This window comes from Ixodes scapularis, unplaced genomic scaffold, assembly GCF_016920785.2.
Source record: "Ixodes scapularis isolate PalLabHiFi unplaced genomic scaffold, ASM1692078v2 ptg001031l_1___fragment_1__unscaffolded, whole genome shotgun sequence".
NCBI lineage: Eukaryota > Metazoa > Arthropoda > Arachnida > Ixodida > Ixodidae > Ixodes > Ixodes scapularis.
The window spans coordinates 172,727-198,315 of record NW_024610086.1 but is presented as its reverse complement, the minus strand read 5'-3'; the positions used below and the strand labels follow the sequence as shown (position 1 = coordinate 198,315).

At 47.4% G+C, this 25,589-nt stretch overlaps 1 protein-coding gene across 1 annotated transcript; it reads right to left on the bottom strand.

The window, feature by feature from the left end:
* Positions 1 to 18,844: 18,844 nt before the first annotated feature.
* Positions 18,845 to 22,941, bottom strand: LOC120849343. The gene is made up of 4 exons (XM_042288054.1): positions 22,928 to 22,941; positions 22,315 to 22,825; positions 22,087 to 22,218; positions 18,845 to 18,982 (listed from the first exon to the last, which is right to left on the bottom strand). Exons 1-4 carry the CDS (start codon positions 22,939 to 22,941, stop codon positions 18,845 to 18,847), a joined length of 795 nt encoding a protein of 264 aa, XP_042143988.1.
* Between the last annotated feature and the right edge of the window lie 2,648 nt (positions 22,942 to 25,589).

The window sequence follows — 25,589 nt, the reverse complement described above, 5'->3', positions numbered from 1 at the left end:
AATAATCGGTTCAGATCGCCTAGACGCTGCAAACGAAAACCGCCTTGGTGTCGAAGCGCGAGGCAATTGATCGGATTTGGTCGGACACAGTGGGTCTAACAAATACTGGCAAGCGGGTTCCCAGTGGGTTCAGGCGTGTTGATAAAGTGATGATTTCAGCAATCTGTTTCGTTTTGCGTTCTTTGGCGATGTGCACTCACAGACAACCTTTCGTGTCGGAGCCAGACTGAAGACTGACGTCTCGTTTATTAAATATAAAACGAAATAAAAGGAAGGCGCCTCTGGTACGGGGCGCTCAGGTTACGCGCGAAGCGGACCAACGGATGTTTATATCTCGGGCTCCGCGCGCGAACGCTTGTTCTCGGTCCCTTTGGACTTTGGAGCTCGCTAGCGTCGGCGACTCCATAACACAATCCACCAGCCGGGATTTTTGTGCCACACGAATCATGAGATGATGGTCAGCTCTATGTACGCAAAATCATTGAACCATCGACCAAGCAAAAAGTAGAGTACCCATCTCACTCATATCCTTCAGTTTTATCAACGAGAATAATTTATCACTATGATTTCGCCTCGTCCTGCGATGGCCGTCAGCCGACGCTACGGCCCACAGGTTCAATCAGGAGCCAGTCACGTAATACATTACTTCGACGCGCGTATAAGAAAAGTACGCTAATGCACACGTGCGTATAACTGGTCTGTGATTGGACGTGGTGTACCCTAACCTAGGTTCAGATAGGCACTCTAATTTTCGGATAAATGCTATAAACTCTCTAAACACTCGCCGATGAAACTATCGTGAATTCGGATTTGTCCGAACAACTCCGAATTCGACGGCTGTCAGTTGTAAAATCTTGAGCGGTCCTGACTAGGGCACCCTAGTCCTGACCTTTTTCAGGGATCCTAAAACAGGCTTTGCAAACCGTGTTTTTTTTTTTTTTTTTTTTTTTTTGTAAGCGTTAAAAGGAACACCTTTCTCTGCACATATTTTTTTGTCATCCTCGCGGGCAACAGGAATTCGATAATCAGTCAGACTTTCAAAGTATCCGCAAGCAAAAGGCAGGACTGTGCAAAGGAATACAGATATTTTGAAGTAACTGACAGAGACATTTTATTGTCTTTATCATAGAACCTGAAAGTGTAATGAAAGAAAGAAAAAGAGAAAACGGAAGGAAGCGAAAAATGTGGACGGACCGTCTACCTTTATGCGCCTTTATATGCGCGCATGCAGACACTAATATCCGTGCCACACGGACAACTCGAATGCCAGACGAATCGGCTCGCGACCTGTCGCGCGTGGAACGCCCCACGCCCGGGGTGTCGCGCGCTGATCGGGAGATCGTTCAAATGTCATTCGTTGTAAATGGCATTCGAGTTGCCCGTGTGGCACGGGTATTAGACTACCTTCGATCACGATGAACATCCACCAGCTCACTTTGACTTCTGAATCGGTTTACTTTATGGTTTGCGAGCCTTAGAGTGTTAATTAAAATGATAATTAAATATCTCTGTTAATTAGCTACCTAATTCCAGAAACAACCTTGTGCTTAGTGACCCCCAAGTCGGGTAAGCTGTAGGCAAAATTGAAAGCATCCTAATGCCATTCTTTTTTATTTTTCATGCAATACGTTTGGTGCAACTAAAAAAAAAAAAAAAATGAGAAACACCCGGTATATAAATCAACTTCGGGAGGGAATATGGTATCAAGAGGCTAGTTCGTTTCACGTTATGTGCGAGCGAAGCTGACGCTACAAGCGCGAGCAGGGTGCTTGTAACAGCGCCTTTAGCGCACGAGCGCACGTGCGAAGCCGGAACGCTCAGAGCGTTGGGCTCGCGCTTCTAGCTTCGACTTCGCTCGCCATCCCTCTGCGGTGGCGCTGCCTTGAGCACGGCGCACATGCAGATGCTTCTTCTCTGCAAGAACGAGATGCTGTGATTCCGCAGTGCCCACACCCGGTGTGGGCAAAGCAAGCGTGTTTGGAAACACAGCAGTCTTCGCGCGCTCGTCTTACAGATGCAAACAAACAAAAACACAAAATGGTCGGGCAGTGAAATCGCCGAGATGTCGCCACTTCGCACAAGCGGAGTGGTGTCAGAAAAAGAAAAAAACGCCTGCTCCCCGCAAAATCAAACCACAAAAGCCTACAGTGTAAACGCGGGCGCAGACACGTCGCAGGCCCCACGCGCGCGCGCAGAAACGTTCCTCACTTTCTCTCTTTTCTTGCTCTGCGTGTTGTCTTGGATGTTTGTTTTTATATATTTCTCCCTTCGTTACCTCTCTTCCTCGTCCCTCCTTTGACTCAGGTTCCTGCTCCGTTTCTCCTTACGATGGACCGCAGAGAACCCTACGAGCTATCAGAGCTAATCCAATGCCGCGTGAGCGTCACGTCACCTTTAGGACGGACACAGCAAAGCACGAGGCGCGTGGCCACGCGATACGTTCATATGCGCTGGATTGGCTCCTGCGGCTTGTAGCGTCCATTGCGGTCCATCATAAGCTTGAAACGGGCTCCGTGTCCAACCATGCAACCGCCAAGAAACGCACTCCGCGAACGGGCACGCTGTTTGAAGCTAGACGAGTTGCAACTATGCGTAGTACTCTCGCTTGGAAGAAGCACCGCCGTTGTTCGTGGGTAGGAACGCCGTCCGTCGTCATGTACGGCGACGCGGGGCTGGCGTTCTCGCCATCGCAATGTTTAATCTTCGTCTGGCCCTTGCAGAGCCCTTGAGCTGGTACGATAACTATCGCAAAGCCGCAGGGCTCGCTCGGAAGGTGTGGTAAAATTGATTTAGACGACTTTTGACAATATGACTTACACAACGTATGAAGTAACAGCAGGGTGTTGGAACAAAATGTATTTTCGTACCGGTTTCATTTGCGTTCCATACAAAATAAGTTCAGTTCCGTTTCTGCTCCGGAACGAAACAAATAATGGTCCGTAACAACTCGTAAGGCACGCTTCAGACGGAGCAATTTCACCCAGCAACTTGACGTCGCAACACCAGCAACACCGGCCGCCCGCGTTCACACGCAGCAACCGAATCGCTCCGACTTGCCATCATCATGATTAAATTTGATTCTTTTTTCACTACTTAGACGCCCAGCTACGCGCTACAAACGCGTTCTTATATCTTTGAACGGCGTTGAGAATACTAACTCATTTTTCTGAAACTATTTATTTCCGAAAACGATCCATTCCAAATCAGAACTAAGTCTTTAGCTGTCATTATCACCACCACAGGGGTGTCACGTGAAAATATCGCGTCTCCGATTGGCTGCAGCCGCTTCAACGGTCTTCGAATTGCTCCGAGTAGCTCGCTTGTTCGAGCTAGAGCACTATATAGCTCCTACGGAGCAGAGTAACGCAATCCTTTGAACCCCGTGTTTTGCCGACAACATGGCCGACAGAGCGGCTCGGCGCGAGTCACGTGGTACTCAGGGTTCCAAGAGGCGGCCCGCCCTATGGGAGAATACATGGAGATCGACACAACACGGCTGATTAAAAAATGAACGGCGAGTTCACACTTTTCAAAACTAGTCTGTCGTGAAGTTAGTAAAGCACTAAACACTTTATCAAAGTTTTAATATTATCGGATGCGCGTGCAAATTTTGACAAGGCAATTTCCAAGGCAATGGCGTTTGAAGCAGACGATTTTTGCTCGCAGCGGAGATGGGCTTTTCGGGTTGGCCGGAGCGGGTCACGTGAATGGTGTGACGTCGCCGTGTCGTCTGCTGCATGATGCCGCTCAGGCAATTTTTAAAAAAAAGTCAGGTCCTTGCGGGGCACAAAACATAGCGCAAATTATTCTAAAGTGTTCCATTATTATGTCAAAAATGATTGCGATGCCGTACATTCCCACAATACTGGAGAAACAACGATTTTCTCACGTTCTCCATGCATTTCTGACCGCAGTTGGAACCTCCGGGCGTTCGCCGCTAGTCGCCGAGAGGCGGCGTTCTAGATTGCGCTACTCTGCTCCGAAGGAGCTATATAGTGCTCTAGTTCGAGCCGGACCCGATCTCAAGAATTCGCGTCGATCTAGGGAAAGTTAGGGAACAACCCGCCAGCAACCTCAAAATCGCTTGAAAAGTTGCCCCGTTTGAAGCGGGCCTAACAATTTGTGTTCAAAAAAGAAAAAAAAAATTGGAAAGGAATTTAACATTTCTTTTTACACAAAAATAGATAATTCAGGAGCTCTGGAGGGATCCGCGTAATCGACACTGCTTCTGAGATCATGTTCATCGCGTTGAGGACGATATCATGATCAAGGCACTGAGCATGAACTCAGAAGCAGCACGTCATCAACTGTGCTCGGTGAAATGCGAGACCTCTGGTACGATCAAATATATGTCAGCGCCCAGAAAGCCCGCTTCACGCTGGCTTGTGTGGCTGGCACACCTAGGGCTACTTGAGTTGAGTCGCAAAAATTCATCAGCCTTGCTCTTCCAAGCGATAAAACAAATTCCGAGCAGGATAAATTGAAATTCGTTTCAAAGCACACTGCCGAGATAAAGCCGCCCATAATAATTGTCTCTAAAAAAGCAGCTGCAACATGACGAATCACGGAATTAACTGAAGATATTTAGCACATCTTAGTCCAGCGGTTCTCAAACTGTGGTCCGCGGCGACGTTTGAAGGGGTCCCAGCTGGTTCGAGGATCACCCTGTATATCTCTTCAAAAAAAGCGGCGCACAGACACAACTAAAGGGAAAAAAATTAAAACAAATACAAATTTGTTTATAAGCAAGACCGTACTGAACGTAAGGTTGAATGTACTGAACGTAGATTCAAATAAACACTTGTCACTTACAAACACATTGGACACGAGGCGACAAAGACAATCACAAGACATTACTTCAAAATCCGTCTTTACAAACGGACCGGCGTGGAGAGTTCGGCAGTAGCACTGTCAATATATAATAATTTTTTAATTACATAATATATTTCTCGCGACACTGTATTACATAAATGACCTTAATAAAACACTACCAAATGATCTCTCCCGCGACATGCGCTCCGGATTAAAATATTTTGTCAATATAAACATTGTGTTTGCAATTAACACGCTATTTATTTTGTACGAGGGGTTAGCGAGTGATTGCTTTATTCAATATGCAGAAATAGCGGTAGTGCGATTCCCGTGGCCAAACCAGCCAATTATGTTTGGTCCATTTAAATACCGCTGGATCCGCTCCGCAAGATAACCCAAAACAAATCAATGTGAAAACTGAAAACCTAGATACCTAAAATCCCTTTGGGTTTTAGCAATACGTCCAAATTTATTTAGCCTCTAATGACTTTAAATATATAATTCCAACACCAGCCATAAACCCGCTCGTGGGAAACTTGATTAGCAGATTTTAGTTATTTACCCACCCAGCTTATCGCTACAATGATCTCCCATGCAATGTTCGCCGAGCCCCCTAAAGGCACAGTGAATACGGCACTAAGGTAAATGCCTCCCACTCTTTTAAAAGAAAAACACGTTCCAGTTAAGTAAAAACAACACTGTATATTAGGTACTTTAAAATTAAATACATAATCGAATACATATATGACAAACTACCGGCATATACCTTCGTTACTTCATCACAACTGGTTAAAACCTCTATACGACAGAGTATTTTTATACAATTTTTCTCGACACTGATTGTTTCTTATCGTATTTAATAGCAAATTTGTAATGATTGGTGACCAGACAGTTTTTCATCACTTGTGAGCCTATCTTCCAATAGTCCTGATCCCCACACGTTCTGCTCCTCGGAAGACTTCATAGAAGGTAGAGGCACTTTCGTGGTAGTTCGTTCCACAGTGCAGAATCGATCAATCTAAAAAATAAAAGCAGAGAAAAACACCATGAACGGTTACAGTGTCTATTCACGTGCTGAGTCATCGCCCACAAACATGGCCACCACACGATAAAGCAAAACTTTGATTCACGAGTTGTGAAAAATAAAAGACAAAGCAAACTCGCCAATGGGATAACTGCGTTTGCCTTCGGCGGCCATACTTTTGTGTTGTGACTCGGCATCAAAAGGTAGTATGACGTAATACAAATACAGTCTATTAGCCCCGAGAACGAACGCAAGCGTCGCTGTTGTTTCAGTACACTGATTGGCCGAGGCGTCCAAGATCGTTTCATACGTCACAAGGAAAGGATACAGAGTTTAATCGCAAAAGATTACAATCGCACGAATAAAAATATAATAAAAACGGCGCTAAACATAAAGCAAAAAATTACGGTGAAGATCACAGCGGCCAATCACCAACCGTCCGCAAAGTGAGTACTAGGGGTGTCGTGAACCAACCGAAGTTCGAGTTAGATAAGGTTGGACTTTTTCGAACTCTTCCCGCAAATATCGTCAAAAGTTCGACTGACGTTCAACTAATGTGCGCATGCGCGAACAGTGTACGTAGGAGCTTCGGAAACCAGACGTAAAAGAAATACCATATAAAGGGACGATTTTCAAATTCAACGCTCAACATTAGCAAGAGGCTATTACCTAATGTGTGAACTAGCGTTGACGGCGTCGGCTACGCGTATTGTGCCCGCGTGTATACTTTCGCTCTACGCTCCCCGTTCGTGCGCGCCGTCGAGTCGTCGCTGAAATGTACTTTAGCGAAGTGGTTATCCGTGGACATTCCGAGGATTACCATGGGATGACGTTCACCGGTGACAGAGGTTCGAAAAATTGTCACGAGAAGTAATTCTTATTCCTTACTTTATCGGAATGCTTTTCACTCACTGAGTGTTTAGCACGAGTATTTTGAAAGACAATAAAATTCCTATGTTCTAGGTGTGATAAGAAAAGGACTAATTGGATATGTTGTTTATCACATTACGAACAAATTACATAGGTAAATGGTGACATATTTACTCTAATAAGTTTTCAAAATGGCCCATGTTTGTATGTAAGTCTGGCAACGCTGTCCATGAAGTCAAACTTTCTTGAATTTTGTGAAAAGTGCGAAGGTTCGTCGAACCAGTCGAACCTCCGGTTCGGCGAAAGTTCGCGACACCCCTAGTGAGTATGCAAGACAAAATTGTGCTGTGACGTCAGATCAGGTAGGCTGTCAGAGGGTAACTTCTCGGGGCTAATAGCAAGAGTGCCATCAATAGTTCTACATCACGGTGGTACATACAAATAAAACAAAACCAAGTTACCTCTTCCTCTTCCATCATGACATCACAATTCTGGCTTGGTTGACTGTCTGATTTTCGCTGACGAATTCACCCCAACTTGGGTCTGACAAAACGAGACAAATGAGGTTCGCGTTATCAGTCCTCGTCACGTGGTAGTAATGAAAATAGATTTTTAAAGCAATTACGAAGTAAAATTTACTGGCAAATGGAACTGCTCTGGACAGATCCCACAAATATCGGTGATTTAAACACTTATCTTGTTCTCGCCAGGGTAAGTTCCTGTGTCATTCCAACGTGAAAATGATGCCGAAGGTTTTCAAGTAAAAGAATCCTGCAAATTACCATACCGTATCTGCAAGAACCTAACATGGATGAGCTTTTATTTATCAAACATGGCAAATAATGTTATCAATCTAACGATAACCTTGTCTCGCTTGCTATTTCTTCTCGTAAAAGGTGATCGGCAAATATGCTACCTCCCCCTTTCAGTGACTGACACTGAGCAGGACCCGACGTTCCCCACTGGCAGACGGTGGGGTGCTGTTTCGAAGGCTTTGCCGCAACTCTTATAACATCGTCCGTCAGAGGCTCGCCGGGCGTCAGAGCTCAGTGCTTTCAAATTTGGAAGTCCCCCTCCCGAGTTTTAGTCGGTGCATGGGAAAACATTTTTACGCTGAAATTCGTGAAAATGGAGTTGAATTATAACTGGAGGTTTACCTGTCACACATCCAAACTACGAGTCCCGTTCGCATATCTGCGAACGGGACTCGTAGTTCAGCATGCACGGGGTCGTCTGCATGTTCCCGTATTCCTAGCAGTGTGGTAAAGGTGCGACACACACCGGGAAAACAGTTCCGAAATAAAAGCTCTTCATATTCGTGCAAATACGGTATTTAAAATTAGTTCAGATGGCAGGATAGCAAAGAAAGCTACACAATATACTTCCAATTTCGAATGTAAGTAAGCACATCCAACGTAAATATTACAAATAAAAGGTACGCACGTCTGTCATTGGAACCGCCGTAGTTTAAACCTGAAAGAAAAACACATTAGATGTGTCCACATAAAAGCTAGAATTGAATGTTTGAAACAAAAACTTAACTTTGACTTTAATGTGGTGGAGGTAACTAGTTTTCGGAGACTGGATACAAATATGTAAAGAAAAATATGTAACCAAATACATGCCACAATATAATGTAAAACATACAATAAAATACTTACACGCTAATGTTGATAACGGCACAGTATGCGTGCATCTGGTACCGATTGGCAGTGAGGACGGTTGAAGTTCATACAATTGAATAAAATGTAAGGAGCATAAAAACGCTACCAAAAGCCGAGATATATTTTCACACTCAGGTGGGCTCATGAATTTGGGCAACTGATTCAATGATAAAAAGATTACAGATACGCCGCTGTCGTACACTTTCACAGCTAATAACGCAGATAACACACTTATAAAAGCGAACTGTCGTTGTAACGAATTATCCCGGAGGGGCAATGGAAGCTTGGACGGTATCGTGAAACTACGAAGCTAATGGATGAAGAGAGCACACATATGCAAGCACCGTGTCGTTCCCATACCGTGTCAAGAGTTATCCGGGAGGAGACGGAAGCTTGGACGGTATCGTGGAAGTACGAAGCTAATGGATGAAGAGAACACACATATGCAAGCACTGTGTCGTTCCCATACCGTGTCAAGAGTTATCCGGGAGGAGAAGGAAGCTTGGACGGTATCGTGGAAGTACGAAGCTAATGAATGAAGAGAACACACATATGCAAGCACCGTGTCGTTCCCATACCGTGTCAAGAGTTATCCGGGAGGATACGGAAGCTTGGACGGTATCGTGGAAGTACGAAGCTAATGGATGAAGAGAACACACATATGCAAGCACCGTGTCGTTCCCATACCGTGTCAAGAGTTATCCGGGAGGATACGGAAGCTTGGACGGTATCGTGGAAGTACGAAGCTAATGGATGAAGAGAACACACATATGCAAGCACCGTGTCGTTCCCATACCGTGTCAAGAGTTATCCGGGAGGAGACGGAAGCTTGGACGGTATCGTGGAAGTACGAAGCTAATGAATGAAGAGAACACACATATGCAAGCACCGTGTCGTTCCCATACCGTGTCAAGAGTTATCCGGGAGGATACGGAAGCTTGGACGGTATCGTGGAAGTACGAAGCTAATGGATGAAGAGAACACACATATGCAAGCACCGTGTCGTTCCCATACCGTGTCAAGAGTTATCCGGGAGGAGACGGAAGCTTGGACGGTATCGTGGAAGTACGAAGCTAATGAATGAAGAGAACACACATATGCAAGCACCGTGTCGTTCCCATACCGTGTCAAGAGTTATCCGGGAGGATACGGAAGCTTGGACGGTATCGTGGAAGTACGAAGCTAATGGATGAAGAGAACACACATATGCAAGCACCGTGTCGTTCCCATACCGTGTCAAGAGTTATCCGGGAGGATACGGAAGCTTGGACGGTATCGTGGAAGTACGAAGCTAATGGATGAAGAGAACACACATATGCAAGCACCGTGTCGTTCCCATACCGTGTCAAGAGTTATCCGGGAGGAGACGGAAGCTTGGACGGTATCGTGGAAGTACGAAGCTAATGGATGAAGAGAACACACATATGCAAGCACCGTGTCGTTCCCATACCGTGTCAAGAGTTATCCGGGAGGATACGGAAGCTTGGACGGTATCGTGGAAGTACGAAGCTAATGGATGAAGAGAACACACATATGCAAGCACTGTGTCGTTCCCATACCGTGTCAAGAGTTATCCGGGAGGAGACGGAAGCTTGGACGGTATCGTGGAAGTACGAAGCTAATGGATGAAGAGAACACACATATGCAAGCATCGTGTCGTTCCCATACCGTGTCAAGAGTTATCCGGGAGGAGACGGAAGCTTGGACGGTATCGTGGAAGTACGAAGCTAATGGATGAAGAGAACACACATATGCAAGCACCGTGTCGTTCCCATACCGTGTCAAGAGTTATCCGGGAGGAGACGGAAGCTTGGACGGTATCGTGGAAGTACGAAGCTAATGGATGAAGAGAACACACATATGCAAGCACCGTGTCGTTCCCATACCGTGTCAAGAGTTATCCGGGAGGAGACGGAAGCTTGGACGGTATCGTGGAAGTACGAAGCTAATGGATGAAGAGAACACACATATGCAAGCACCGTGTCGTTCCCATACCGTGTCAAGAGTTATCCGGGAGGAGACGGAAGCTTGGACGGTATCGTGGAAGTACGAAGCTAATGGATGAAGAGAACACACATATGCAAGCACCGTGTCGTTCCCATACCGTGTCAAGAGTTATCCGGGAGGAGACGGAAGCTTGGACGGTATCGTGGAAGTACGAAGCTAATGGATGAAGAGAACACACATATGCAAGCACCGTGTCGTTCCCATACCGTGTCAAGAGTTATCCTGGAGGAGACGGAAGCTTGGACTGTATCGTGGAAGTACGAAGCTAATGGATGAAGAGAACACACATATGCAAGCACCGTGTCGTTCCCATACCGTGTCAAGAGTTATCCGGGAGGAGACGGAAGCTTGGACGGTATCGTGGAAGTACGAAGCTAATGGATGAAGAGAACACACATATGCAAGCACCGTGTCGTTCCCATACCGTGTCAAGAGTTATCCTGGAGGAGACGGAAGCTTGGACGGTATCGTGGAAGTACGAAGCTAATGGATGAAGAGAACACACATATGCAAGCACCGTGTCGTTCCCATACCGTGTCAAGAGTTATCCGGGAGGAGACGGAAGCTTGGACGGTATCGTGGAAGTACGAAGCTAATGGATGAAGAGAACACACATATGCAAGCACCGTGTCGTTCCCATACCGTGTCAAGAGTTATCCGGGAGGAGACGGAAGCTTGGACGGTATCGTGGAAGTACGAAGCTAATGGATGAAGAGAACACACATATGCAAGCACCGTGTCGTTCCCATACCGTGTCAAGAGTTATCCGGGAGGAGACGGAAGCTTGGACGGTATCGTGGAAGTACGAAGCTAATGGATGAAGAGAACACACATATGCAAGCACTGTGTCGTTCCCATACCGTGTCAAGAGTTATCCGGGAGGAGACGGAAGCTTGGACGGTATCGTGGAAGTACGAAGCTAATGGATGAAGAGAACACACATATGCAAGCACTGTGTCGTTCCCATACCGTGTCAAGAGTTATCCAGAAGGAGAAGGAAGCTTGGACGGTATCGTGGAAGTACGAAGCTAATGAATGAAGAGAACACACATATGCAAGCACTGTGTCGTTCCCATACCGTGTCAAGAGTTATCCGGGAGGAGACGGAAGCTTGGACGGTATCGTGGAAGTACGAAGCTAATGGATGAAGAGAACACACATATGGAAGCACTGTGTCGTTCCCATACCGTGTCAAGAGTTATCCGGGAGGAGACGGAAGCTTGGACGGTATCGTGGAAGTACGAAGCTAATGGATGAAGAGAACACACATATGCAAGCACTGTGTCGTTCCCATACCGTGTCAAGAGTTATCCGGGAGGAGACGGAAGCTTGGACGGTATCGTGGAAGTACGAAGCTAATGAATGAAGAGAACACACATATGCAAGCACTGTGTCGTTCCCATACCGTGTCAAGAGTTATCCGGGAGGAGACGGAAGCTTGGACGGTATCGTGGAAGTACGAAGCTAATGGATGAAGAGAACACACATATGCAAGCACTGTGTCGTTCCCATACCGTGTCAAGAGTTATCCGGGAGGAGACGGAAGCTTGGACGGTATCGTGGAAGTACGAAGCTAATGGATGAAGAGCACACATATGCAAGCACTGTGTCGTTCCCATACCGTGTCAAGAGTTATCCGGGAGGAGACGGAAGCTTGGACGGTATCGTGGAAGTACGAAGCTAATGGATGAAGAGAACACACATATGCAAGCACTGTGTCGTTCCCATACCGTGTCAAGAGTTATCCGGGAGGAGACGGAAGCTTGGACGGTATCGTGAAAGTACGAAGCTAATGGATGAAGAGAACACACTTATGCAAGCACTGTGTCGTTCCCATACCGTGTCAAGAGTTATCCGGGAGGAGACGGAAGCTTGGACGGTATCGTGGAAGTACGAAGCTAATGGATGAAGAGAACACACATATGCAAGCACCGTGTCGTTCCCATACCGTGTCAAGAGTTATCTGGGAGGAGACGGAAGCTTGGACGGTATCGTGGAAGTACGAAGCTAATGGATGAAGAGAACACACTTATGCAAGCACCGTGTCGTTCCCATACCGTGTCAAGAGTTATCCGGGAGGAGACGGAAGCTTGGACGGTATCGTGGAAGTACGAAGCTAATGGATGAAGAGAACACACATATGCAAGCACCGTGTCGTTCCCATACCGTGTCAAGAGTTATCCGGGAGGAGACGGAAGCTTGGACGGTATCGTGGAAGTACGCCCTATTGGAAAAACCAGCATGAAAATCAAACTGGCCAAGCTGGTAACTAAGCTGGTCAATCTGGTCAATGTGGTAATCAAACTGGTTTAACTGGAAACAAGCTGGTTTAAGCTGGGCAAGGTAGAATTTAAGGTGGTGAGTCTGGTTTAAGTAAAAACCAGCATGGTCTAACTAGAATCTGGTTTTAGATTCAATCTGGTGTAGCTGGGAGCCAGTCTGGTTCTAACTTGTCAAACTGGTTTTCCATGGAGCCAATGTGGTCAAGCTGGGAGACAAGGTGGTCATGCTGGGAGACAAGCTGGTGAATCTTGTCGAACTAATAACCGTGGTGGTCAAGCTGGTCATGCTGGGAGTGCGGACGCCAAGGTCGGCTAGAGATAGCCGAACTGGCATTGCTGGGAGCGCGCGCGCCAAGGTCGGCTTAGGATGGAGCGAGGCCACGTCCTGTTCTTTGTCCTCTTGTTTTGGTAGACGACAGGGCGCGTCAGGAGCACTAAAAGCTACCTTTGTGTGTGAGAAAAGAAAGAGAGAGTGGTAGGAACGGAGAATTTTAGACGCGTTTGGCTCAGGGTTGCCAGGTTGGGCTATTAATAGTCAAATTGGGCTACTTTGTCATGCATTTGGCGTCGGAATTTGGCGGTTGGCTATGTGGCTATTTTTGGGCTATTTTAAATCCTAACGCGGCACTTTTTTTTTTTTTTTGCTTGGTTTAGAGTAGTTGTACAAAAGACACTTCAGCATGGACACAAAGCGACAGTCCACCCTTTCTGGATTCTCGCTTTCAGGGATTTTCTGCGTGAAGATTCGTGGGCGTGATGCCAGAACCTATTAGCTCAAGTGAGCTACCGTGACCTAGATTCAGCTCCGACGACATCGCTTTTGTAATAATTGTGACTTATTTTATGCTCCCAAGTTCTTTCTTCTTCTTACTGGCGTCTCTTATTTCCTCGGGTTTCCCACCATCCTCCCACAGGAAGCATATCATCCGAGGAAAAATGATACTAAAGGCAACTAAAAACATCCTGCAGAATTTGATGCCGCCCGATCACTCGTGCTGTACCGGATATAACGAAGGAGGCTTTTCCGTGAAACATGAAAGTTTCTTTTAAAGAAAAATGAACCATAACAAAAGACAACAAATTCGGGACAATAAATATTCTGAACAAGGCCATGATCAATGCGCAGGAGCAGCCCTGTCTCCGTTGCTATTCGAGCTTGCCATCGCGCTGCCGACACTCTCCATGTCGAATACCGCCGAGTCACGTGTCCCTCACAAAGTCAGTCCTAAGGTAGAACATGTCCTTTCCAACTCTTCAAAACGTCCTCTATGTAAAGTTTGCTTTCCTTGGGAAGAACGAGTTCTGTAAGGACATCAGCCCTACTGAAGAAGTTTTTGCCCGTTTTAACACGGAAATCAGGTATGAGGCGGGTGAGCCGGGCACGATCGAGTGCTTCATAACTATGTGACTGCAAAAACGCGTGTGGAAAATTGTTGTACTTTTGTGTTTGAAATAAAACGTTCAATACATTTCAAGATGTCGTAGATCTTGCAAGCTGCTTCTAAACCCTAGATATGCAGACGCAGTGCCTTTGAATTGAGCTCGCACATTCAAGCGCACAATTTTTTGGGCTCTGCAGAATATGGCTCCTTTTGGGCTACATAAATCTCTTGCATTTGGCTGCTTCTGGGCTACACTGTTTGGCTTTTGGCGGTTTCAGCTCGAAACTGCCTGGCAACCCTGGTTTGGCTATCTTAGGCAGACTTTCGAAGGGACGGCTGTGTGCGCGTTGTTTGGAGACTAGTTGAACGACGATGCAAGCGAAGCGGATTTTGAGGAGACAGCGAGCGGGACTCCGTTCAGTGCGGGAAGATGTCGGATACTCCGACTGAGGCGTCACTTCGTGTCTTCCAACGTGTTTGTGCTCGTGAATGACGGTGGTGCCGAGGGCTGTCGGTGTCGCCAATGCCATCCAAGCCACACGGATTTCCTCGCCTCTGCCGACCACGCAAGTTGCCGCTTCGCAGCCATCACTGGCGGGACCCAGGTTCGCTTCTCTCATCCGAGTAATTTTTTCTTTAGCTATTGCCTGTTTCGGCGTGTGTCTAGTATTTTTCGTGTTGAAAGAAAAACAATATGGTTTTATTAACATTGTTGGCTTTGCACCGAGAACCACTGTCTGCGCGCCGGTTAGTATTGTGTCAGCGCCGAGGATATGTAGCATCTGAGTTCATGTGAGGCGGCCGCAAGTACGAAAATAATAAATTGGATGCCGAGTTGGCTTTTCCGAAGAGCTTGGCTTGTTTATCCTGTGTATTAATTTAAACAGGTTATACTGGTTGGGAAGTCCACCGGCATGACCAGTATAACCAACATGACCAGCATGCCAAACTGGGCATGCTGGGGCAATAACCCAGCTCGAAGCTGGGACCAGATCAACCATCATGACCAGGATGCCAAACTGGGCATGCTGGGGCAATAACCCAGCTTGAAGCTGGGACCAGATCAACCACCATGACCAGCATGCCAAAATGGGCATGCTGGGGCAATAACCCAGCTTGAAGCTGAGACCAGCTTAAGCTGGTTTTTTCAATAGGGCGAAGCTAATGGATGAAGAGAACACACATATGCAAGCACTGTGTCGTTCCCATACCGTGTCAAGAGTTATCCGGGAGGAGACGGAAGCTTGGACGGTATCGTGGATATGCAAGCACCGTGTCGTTCCCATACCGTGTCAAGAGTTATCTGGGAGGAGACGGAAGCTTGGACGGTATCGTGGAAGTACGAAGCTAATGGATGAAGAGAACACACTTATGCAAGCACCGTGTCGTTCCCATACCGTGTCAAGAGTTATCCGGGAGGAGACGGAAGCTTGGACGGTATCGTGGAAGTACGAAGCTAATGGATGAAGAGAACACACATATGCAAGCACTGTGTCGTTCCCATACCGTGTCAAGAGTTATCCGGGAGGAGACGGAAGCTTGGACGGTATCGTGGAAGTACGAAGCTAATGGATGAAGAGAACACACATATGCAAGCACCGTGTCGTTCCCATACCGTGTCAAGAGTTATCTGGGAGGAGACGGAAGCTTGGACGGTATCGTGGAAGTACGAAGCTAATGGATGAAGAGAACACACTTATGCAAGCACCGTGTCGTTCCCATACCGTGTCAAGAGTTATCCGGGAGGAGACGGAAGCTTGGACGGTATCGTGGAAGTACGAAGCTAATGGATGAAGAGAACACACATATGCAAGCACTGTGTCGTTCCCATACCGTGTCAAGAGTTATCCGGGAGGAGACGGAAGCTTGGACGGTATCGTGGAAGTACGAAGCTAATGGATGAAGAGAACACACATATGCAAGCACCGTGTCGTTCCCATACCGTGTCAAGAGTTATCTGGGAGGAGACGGAAGCTTGGACGGTATCGTGGAAGTACGAAGCTAATGGATGAAGAGAACACACATATGCAAGCACTGTGTCGTTCCCATACCGTGTCAAGAGTTATCCGGGAGGAGAAGGAAGCTTGGACGGTATCGTGGAAGTACGAAGCTAATGAATGAAGAGAACACACATAGGCAAGCACTGTGTCGTTCCCATACCGTGTCAAGAGTTATCCGGGAGGAGACGGAAGCTTGGACGGTATCGTGGAAGTACGAAGCTAATGGATGAAGAGAACACACATATGCAAGCACCGTGTCGTTCCCATACCGTGTCAAGAGTTATCCGGGAGGAGACGGAAGCTTGGACGGTATCGGGGAAGTACGAAGCTAATGGATGAAGAGAACACACATATGCAAGCACTGTGTCGTTCCCATACTGTGTCAAGAGTTATCCGGGAGGAGACGGAAGCTTGGACGGTATCGTGAAAGTATGAAGCTAATGGATGAAGAGAACACACATATGCAAGCACCGTGTCGTTCCCATACCGTGTCAAGAGTTATCCAGAAGGAGACGGAAGCTTGGACGGTATCGTGAAAGTACGAAGCTAATGGATGAAGAGAACACACATATGCAACACAATGTCGTTCCCATACCGCGCAAAAATTGAACGAAAGGCACGGAGGAACGGCAAACAAAACGTCGACTTGGACAGTAAAATGAAAGTGGAGGGGTAATGGGCGGTATCATGAAACAACTAAGCTAATGGACGGAGATAGCACACATATGCTACACCATGTCGTTCCCATGCCGCGCAAAAATTGAACGGAAGGCGCGGGAGGAACGGCAAACAAAACGTCGACTTGGACAGTAAAATGAAACTGGAGAGGTAATCGGCGGTATCACGAAAAAGCTAATGAACAGAGAGAACGCACATATCTAACACCATGTCGTTCCTACGCCGCGCAAAAATTGAACGAAAGGCACGGGAGGAACGGCAAACAGAACGTCAGCTTGGTTAGTATCATGAAACATCGACAAAACACTTGCGTTGCATTTTGAGGTGAGCGCGCTGGTATCAGTGAGAACGTAAGAAACAACTATACAATGTAAGAGCACACCGGAAAAGATTTTCACGCGCTTGCTGTTGCTGCAGGCTTAATGCTTTCTCATTTTTTCGCTTTCTTCGTCTTCGGTGCCTTCTGGGCTTTCTCCCTAATTGCCTCAAGGATGTAGTCAGGGTCCCTGATGGGCATGCTTCGACTTTGTCGGGGATCAACGATTTCTGGAAGCAGACAGTAGCGGTAAAACTTCTGGAGCTGTGGGAGCATCTGAGTTTCCCAGAACTGATCGTCTCGAGCGATTTTCTCGATGGAGATGTCGCTTCCCGTCCATATAACGAAGAGGCAAAACTGACGCCCTGTGATGTGCAGTTGTCCTTGAACTTGGTACCAGAAGTTGTGCGTCCTGATGAGACTGAAACGTCCATCTGTTTCCGTGACACACTTGATCTTCTTCTGCTTGACTCCCTCCAACACAGTGAGGCCACGGGCTGTGTAAGAAGACTTAACCTCAACCAGGCTGTCGTCATTCACCAGCCCATCAGGGCTTGCTCCAAGGTACGGGTGCTCCCGATCAACGAAAAGCCCACACTTTTCTACAGAAACTCCCATGTCAGCCTCGAGCCTTCTTAGAGCCAGAGGCTCTTGATCGTTGCCATACTGTGTTGCTGGTGAACTGAATTCCTTGTAGAGAAGCCCTACCACCGTCTTTGCGCAGCTTGTTGTTGGCTTCATCTTACAAACCTTGCCGAAGGAGGAAGCAGTCAGTCGCTTTTTCCGCTCCTCTTTCCATCTCGGGCATGCGGCCTGTCCCTGAGTGGCCCGTTCGAGCTCCGATCTACCCTCAACCGACAGACTAAGAGACTCCAGAAATACCTGACAAGTGTGCTGGAACGTCTCTGGTTCCATGTCTGGTTGCTGTGCCTGAGGGCCATAATCTGCGTCAGGCCCACAACGCCTAGAGGAAGATGCCATGATCAGGCAGCGTCTTGCACGAGGCTGCTGCAACAGCTTTCGCTTCTTTCTCGCAGCCCGACGCGATGCCAGCGCCATCTGATACACCTTCGTGTATTTTCCGGGACTCTTCTTGCACACAGATTTGTGAACTGCTCGGTGATACCCTCCTGGCGAATTGAAAGCGACAGGGGCTCCAAGGCAACGCAGTCGGTACGACCCCCTTTGCGAGTAGTTAATACGCTTGCCGCCAACAAACTTCGCCACCAGAGAGTTCACATGCTCTGCTGAGTTGTTGTCAACGTCCAGGATCAGGCTGCTGGCATTGTTGGCAACACGATTTGCTGCAATCGCGACCTCATCGTACAAGCCACATCGCTTCAGTTCAGGCACATGATTCACTTCTCCTGGCTTTGGGCCCTTGCAAAAGTATGGGGCACAATTGTCGTGCTGCCCAAACACGTGACTTGGCCCATTTCGAATGTCCCTTGCCAAGTCCTCGGTTTTTGCACGCAAAGGACGATCCTCACCTGCTGCTCTCGCTTTGATGGCCGTGGCTACACCAAACCTCAGACGAACTGAATTCTGCAGGACGAGGTTCCTCAATGCTGCCGGGACTGGTGTCGACCTCTTTCTCTGAGCTACCTCTCTAAGGTGTCCACTGTAGTTACGGAGGATGTGATTCCTGCATTCAATCTTTTGGACCACCTGGTTTCCGTATGGAGCCGCTTCCAAGATTGCCCTATATGTGCTGGAATCACCATCTGCAATGAGACGAGTGTATTTGACGCCATGCATCACGACGCTTTGACGGAAACCTTCAACAATTATGTCCTTCTCCATGCCCGTTCAGCTCCCCTGCCAGTTCTTGAAGCACCTGTGGTCTGGCGGCGTTTCTCCGGGCTTCGTTCTTGCGCACATTATGCAAAACTTGTTCCTGACGCCAAGGAACAGGACTTTGTGGGTACTGTGGCCAACAATAGCTGCCTGCGTGAAAAAAAAAAAAAAAAGGTGAATAATTGTAATAAGTGATTACCGCGCGGTCGGATCATGTAGGCTAATCGCACAGTGCTACAAGACAATTCGAGCATTGTTAAAACACTGTTTAGCTAAGTAAGATAGTTATCTTTCCTGGTCTCTAGAATCGTCATGCTTTATTTATTAAGTTGTAAAACCGGGTGTTTTTTCTAGTTGCACCAAATGTATAACATGATAAATAAAGAAAGAAAAGTGGCATTAGGGACTCTTTAAAAGAAATGACTTGGGGGTAACTAAGAACAAGGTTGTTGGTAGAATTATGCGGCTAATTAACGGAGATATTTAGTTAACATTTTAATTAACTTTTAATTATTGACTTTAGAGGGCATATTGCAGTTACGAAATTGAAGCTCAACCTCCGTATGCTCCAACCGCATGCTGAAATTAACACAGAAAAAATCGCTGCAGGTGCTACCGGACAAATTATTCGATGACGCTGTCATACCTTTCCCTTAGAGTTACGGTTTGCAGTGGTGTAATAGTTTGCCCGGTAGCACCCGCAGAGATTTTTTGTGAGCTTATTTCAGCGTGCCGTTGGAGTATACGGAGCTTGGGCTTCAATTCCATATCTGCAATATGCCCTCTAAAATCAATAATTACAAAGTTAATTGAAATGCTAATAAATTAAAACAATTCTAAGTCCTTGTTAAATAGCCGCCTGACTGCACAAAAACCTTGTTCCGACAGTCGGTTACAAGTCAAGAAGGTAGGAGAAGCTCCTCCCATAAGCGTGATGCGCCCGTTTCAAATCCATCCGCAGTTGAAAGAATAGTTCACTGGACACGCCCCTTGTTCCGCTTCAATGAATAGATATCGGCTACAGAGTGATGTCAACTAGGGAGCCGTCATGTGCGCTTTGCTAGGGTGATACCACCCTTTGTAATACCACTCGCCGACAAACCAGCAGCCATTTTGGTTCTCGACGATAATCCGTGGGGCTTATAACCCTCCCGGAAACGAGCACCTTATCTCACAAGTTCGGAGCAGCGTTGTGGAACCCACGGAGGGAGGATTAGCATTTTGCCCCTCGGATGGGAGGACCGATGGACACAAAGGCCACTTTCCGGCGCACGGGGAAACAATGAGAGGAACAAAATGGCGGTGGAAGAGGGTGTGGGAAAGAGAAACAGGCAGTTGGCATCACTCTATGCGAAGCACACACGAAGGCACCCTAATGCCAACTTGTGACCTTTGTATTTCTCGGAGAGGGAACCGAACCCCTCAAAGGGACATTTGTATCCATCGGAGGGTGGGAGTTCTAATCTACCTCTTGTGGCTTTCACAATGCTAAGTCGAAGTCGAAAGATAAAGCAAATATTCACAGGAAGGCAAAACCCTCTCTCACGACGTCTCGGAAACAATGAGACGTGATTCGATGCGGAGGTGGTATTTGCCGCTACCTTCTTGACCTGTAACTTACTATACTGACACCCAAGTCGGGTAAGGTAATGACAAAATTAAAAGCATACTAACCAGGCACTTAGCCAGGATTTTGTTTCGGGGGGGGGGGGGGGGGGGGGGGGGAGAGAGCCCATGACAAAATGCTGTATGAGAAGGAGGGAGGGGAGAGAAGGGGGCCTCAGCAAAATGAAAGATTGCCCCCCCCCCCCCCCCCCGGGCTACGTGCCTGGTCCTAATGCTACTCTTTTTTTTATTTTTCATGAAATACGTTTGGTGCAACTAAAAATATATTTACCCTATAGCACGATTCTTTCTCATTCAGGCAGCGTTACAAACAATTAGAATAAATAATATATAAGGCGTTTTTAGAAAGGTCGATAGAACTTTCCAATAAACGCCTTCTACGAGCTGTCATCTCTCCTTACTAGACTATGGGACGCCTTCTAAGCATGCGTAGTAGCTCTCCTCCGCGAAATATCACACGCTGCGCCTGCGCTGCGTGCGATATTGCGCAGGCACGCAAGCACGCGAAAACGCGCACTTTCATGCGCGCACATGGACACGCATGCAGGCAGCGACCTGCACGCACATGCAGGCACGCGTACGCAAGGCCACGCACGTACACACACATGGGCACAGGCATGTACACGCCCGCGCGTGCAGGCGCAACACGCACGTTTAATTATGCGCACGCAAACACGCACGACCATGCGTGCGAACGTAAGCCCAAGTACATACGCGCCCACTCAAGCACGCACGCGCCAGCACACACGCACGAAGTAGGCCCGCATACGCATGCGCGAACACAGGTACGCGGATGTACGCGCACGCACGCGCAAGCACGGATGCGCATTCACGTACGCACGGACAAGCCCGTGCACACGCACGCATTCGCACATATGAAGGCACACGCCCACGCGTGTAAAAACCCACGCACATGCACGTATAATAATGTGAACACAGACAAGCGCGACGCGCGCATTTTAATTAACTTTTAATTCACGCGTAGGCAGGCAAACACGCATGTACAAGCACGCACAAAAAATCTCGCGCGTGCACGCGCACACGCAGACACGGACGCGCACTTACGTACGCAGGCGCGAGCACGAACATGCATGCACATAATAGAAAAATTCGACGAAACGTCATAAGGTGTATCGATGAAACGAACGCCGGCTATTTCCGACGGAAGGATTTATCGATGCAAAAGTGCATCTTCGAAGAAACGAGCTGTCTATGAAACGTCATTCGACGAACTGATTGCATGGCACCGCGTATATTCGGAATGTACTACATAAAACAGAGGTCACTAAAACAGGCACACAAGAAGCATAACTGTTTTCAATGCTTCGTGAGAAATCGTCGGACCCCAGTTGCCGAAACAAATCTTGCATTCACAGAAACACAGGTACAATAAAGCGGCATTCTAACCACGGTCATCTCCTCATAAAAATAAACTACGCATTGTCAAATGCTCAGCCTCCGCCCAAATGCCGCCTAGCGACAGAGACTGAGCGTTCGACAATATATAATGTATTTTCGCGGCGAGAAAAACATGCTTCGGATTTCTTTCGAACGCACTCTAAAGAAATGCATATTATATCTATGATCAAAATTTGCATCCCTCTGAGAGGAAGAAATGTAGTACTTACCATGCCAGAAGGAGCGTCGTATTTGTTCTTGTAAGATCGCTTTGACCATGCACCGTCCGCAACGACGGTCACAAGCGGACAGCCTTCGGCATCGATCTCGCCAGATTCCCTCGCGCGCCTCGCTTCTTCAACTCCGGCCTGTTGCATGGCTTGCCAAGCGGCATCTTCAACACCCCGAGTCAATTCCTTCTCGCAGTTCGCAAAGGTCTTCCTGGACATCGCCGGCACATTCATTGAAGCTAAAAGCTCTGCCAAGTTCGATAACTTGCAACCAACGGAAATTATTCCCGAGACCGCGGCAGTGTTCACGTCCATGCGAGACTTTGCTTCCGCTGTGTGAGGAAGTACCTCAGACTCAATCACAGCCTTTTTGTTGCACATCTTGCAAACGAACGTGAAGGAACTGTGCAGCCCGCGTCTCTGTTCGGACACGAACGCCATGTCTGCGAACGAGCAAGAGAATGGGGCATGGTCGCAAGCTCCTTGTACCGACCGAAACAAATGACCGATGTCGACAACGCGACGACCCTCCAAAACGGACGTGGATGCTTGCGCTTGTTCTGAAGGTCGGATCACATCTTCATCCACACAGAAGCCTATTCGTTCTGAAGAACCGCCTGGTTCCCCTGCAGGTTCTACCTGTTCGTCAAGAGCGAACGGCGAGTCTTCCGCGGTCGCAGCACCAGCATCGCCTGGATTTCTCTCACAAACTGAACCACGAGCGCTACGACACGATGACTCAACCTCACCTGAAACCTCACCATCCGTAGTTTCAGCAGAGGGTCGCTTACGAGTAAACTCTGTTTGCGACTTCAAGACCTTTCGCTTGCCATATTTATACCTCTTTGGACCCATAGCTGCGACAACGGCCTTTGAAAACACGCACAGCTGTCCGCCTGACACCCACTCCGAAGAACAAAACCACTCTGACTGGACGGGTCTTGCCGTCTCTGGACCACCACAAGCGCGTTACTGAGAGCGCATGCGCGCGGAGTAATACAAAATCAGGGCAGCCTGCGTGGCGGAACCGTGGCGCCCTCACGCGCCGCTCTTCGAACTAGTCGTGACCGTCCAAACAAGGAAAATCAAGCCACATCACCTTGGTTCAGTTTTTTCCACGTAGTTACAGAACGGATGTACTTACAGCTATAATTCGAATATAATTGAATTCCGTGTTAAATTCCGCAGATATTCCACCAGAAACATTTGTAGTTCGAAATTCACAGGTTTTTAAAAACGCGTTCTAACGTTAACATGTCAAAACAGCCGATTCCAACCGATTTCACGATTTAATATAAAATATAATAAAATTTTTTATGAAAAATATGCTCGGTGGGATATTTGGACGAAGAATCAATCTTTTTATAACAAAAAAGTTTGAAAAAATCGGAGTAGCGGTTATTAAATTAGAATTTTCGTAAAATGGCAGAAAATCGCGTGTATTCTCTATGGGGCTTGGAGGAGCGCTCGCAAAGGGACCAATCGCCATCTTTCATCCCCGCGACCCTAGCGCCCTCTATTCAGAAGCGGTAACTCGAGCAGTTCGTCCCGCGGGCATTTCGTTGCTCCCGCTGGAGTTGATCCCCTAACGAATACTTTAGTCCCCTCGCCAATAATGGCTGCCGCAAGCATTCTATGAAGTGGACGAAGCATCACTCGAGTAGCTATTTTGGAAAGAAGCCTTGGCAAAACAAGATTTTGGCCCCGGGATTTAGAAATTGTGACTACACGCGCATATTCGTTGAATGTTTCCGGCCGCGAAAAACATGAGAACGGAATCCGAGCGACGCCGAGGCGCCGGAGACGAGGCTACCTACTCTCCGACTGCCGCGCGCGCGCCCGAGTTTGAACTGGAGGTGACGATTGACCCAGTTGACCTGTGGCGGTGCGGTGGAAGCCTCGTCGGATGCAGTCGGAGTGGCGACCGATTGGACGGTGAGTTTTGATTGCTTTGGCTACTTGTTGAGCAGCAGAAATGTTATAGTCATTTCAGAACGTACTTCATAAAGTCGCAGGGTTACCCTGTACGATAGGCGCTCGCTCTCTGACGCGGTCGGGCTCGTACTCGTCTATGTTAGCGTGCAAACGAGGCCTAGCACTTCAAAACTAGACCCGGCGGCAATCAGTTCATCAAACAAACGTTGTTACACCGGCAGATGGTTTCGTCGACGCAGCAGCGTTTTAATGCCACTTAGGTTCATCGAAAAGTACCCGTGTTCGTTTCATCGACCAACCTTGCGACGCTTCATCGGAAGCGTCTTTCCGCACATATCGCCTCGGTCGGCGACCAAGGCGATGCGAGCTTGACGAAACCGTTGCGGTTCGCATGAGGCCTGGTGCGAGCTCGCGCCTCGAGAGTAAAGTTTCGCGCTTACGCTCTTAGGCGAAATGTATGGTCGTATCCGATATGCGTAAATAAACATGTTCTCGATCAATATTAAAGTGTCTCCGAGCGGAGCGAAGGGTTTCAGCGCGTGGTGCGGACGGTTTGAAAGCGGCGATCGCCAATTCATTTGTGGCGTATCAGAGTCGCCTGGGCAAGTCCGCTTTAGTTGAGGTAGGTTTGCGGCGAACGAAATTAAACCAATAATGCAATCCCCGTGGTGAACGAAACAAAACAAACTCGACGAAACGTTGTAGGAGCACGTATCGACGAAATTGAGCGGTGCCGCGAAGTCGTGCACGCGCGCGTTTAGTGAAGCATTATTTTATGTTTTTACTTTCTCTGCGGGTTTCCTTGTGTCTTTCGGCCCTCTATGTTTCGGCCGATGCTGGTCGGCTCCGCGGCGCAGTTTGCTTTCGCCCTGTGTAACTTGTGCTCGTGGCTTCGAAATGTGTGTTGTATTCTTCAAAGCTGCTCTTGTGATCTTCGTTCAAAAGTTTTTTTTTTTTTTTTTTATGCTTGTTATTGATAGCTGTGTTCCCTTTGGGCTCTGAGCATTTTCATTGCTTTGGACTCTAAGCATTTTCAAACAGTCCGGTTAGGACACGCGTGTCGAAAAATAAATTTTACGCGAATAAACAAAAAAAAATTAGACTAATATTTATTTATTTATTTATTTATTGAAAATACATGCAGGGCCCGAAGGCATTACAGAGGGGGAGAGGGACATACATAAAATAAAGATATTAATATAGTAACAAGTGAACAATATTAAATATGCAACAAACAAAAAAAAAATCGACAGGTCATGGGTCACAGACGCGATTTAGTCGGTAGTCACGTCCTTTCCACTTGTTTTCTTTCGGGTGCGGGGAGGAGAGGTGGATTGCCTTGGCCATCGCGTTGAGGTGGAGAAATAGTATGCCAAACTTATTGAGGGGAAAATTGTGTATTATTATTCCGTGACGTCATGAAATTAATAGAAAATTAATCTCGCGCCGTCAATATTGCTAAAAAATGTTTTTGCGCAAAATTTATTTTTTTGGCACTTGTGTCCCTTATAAACTGTTTAAAAGAATTCTTTTTCAGGGTTCCTTTAGGGTGCAATTTTCTCCTCTGG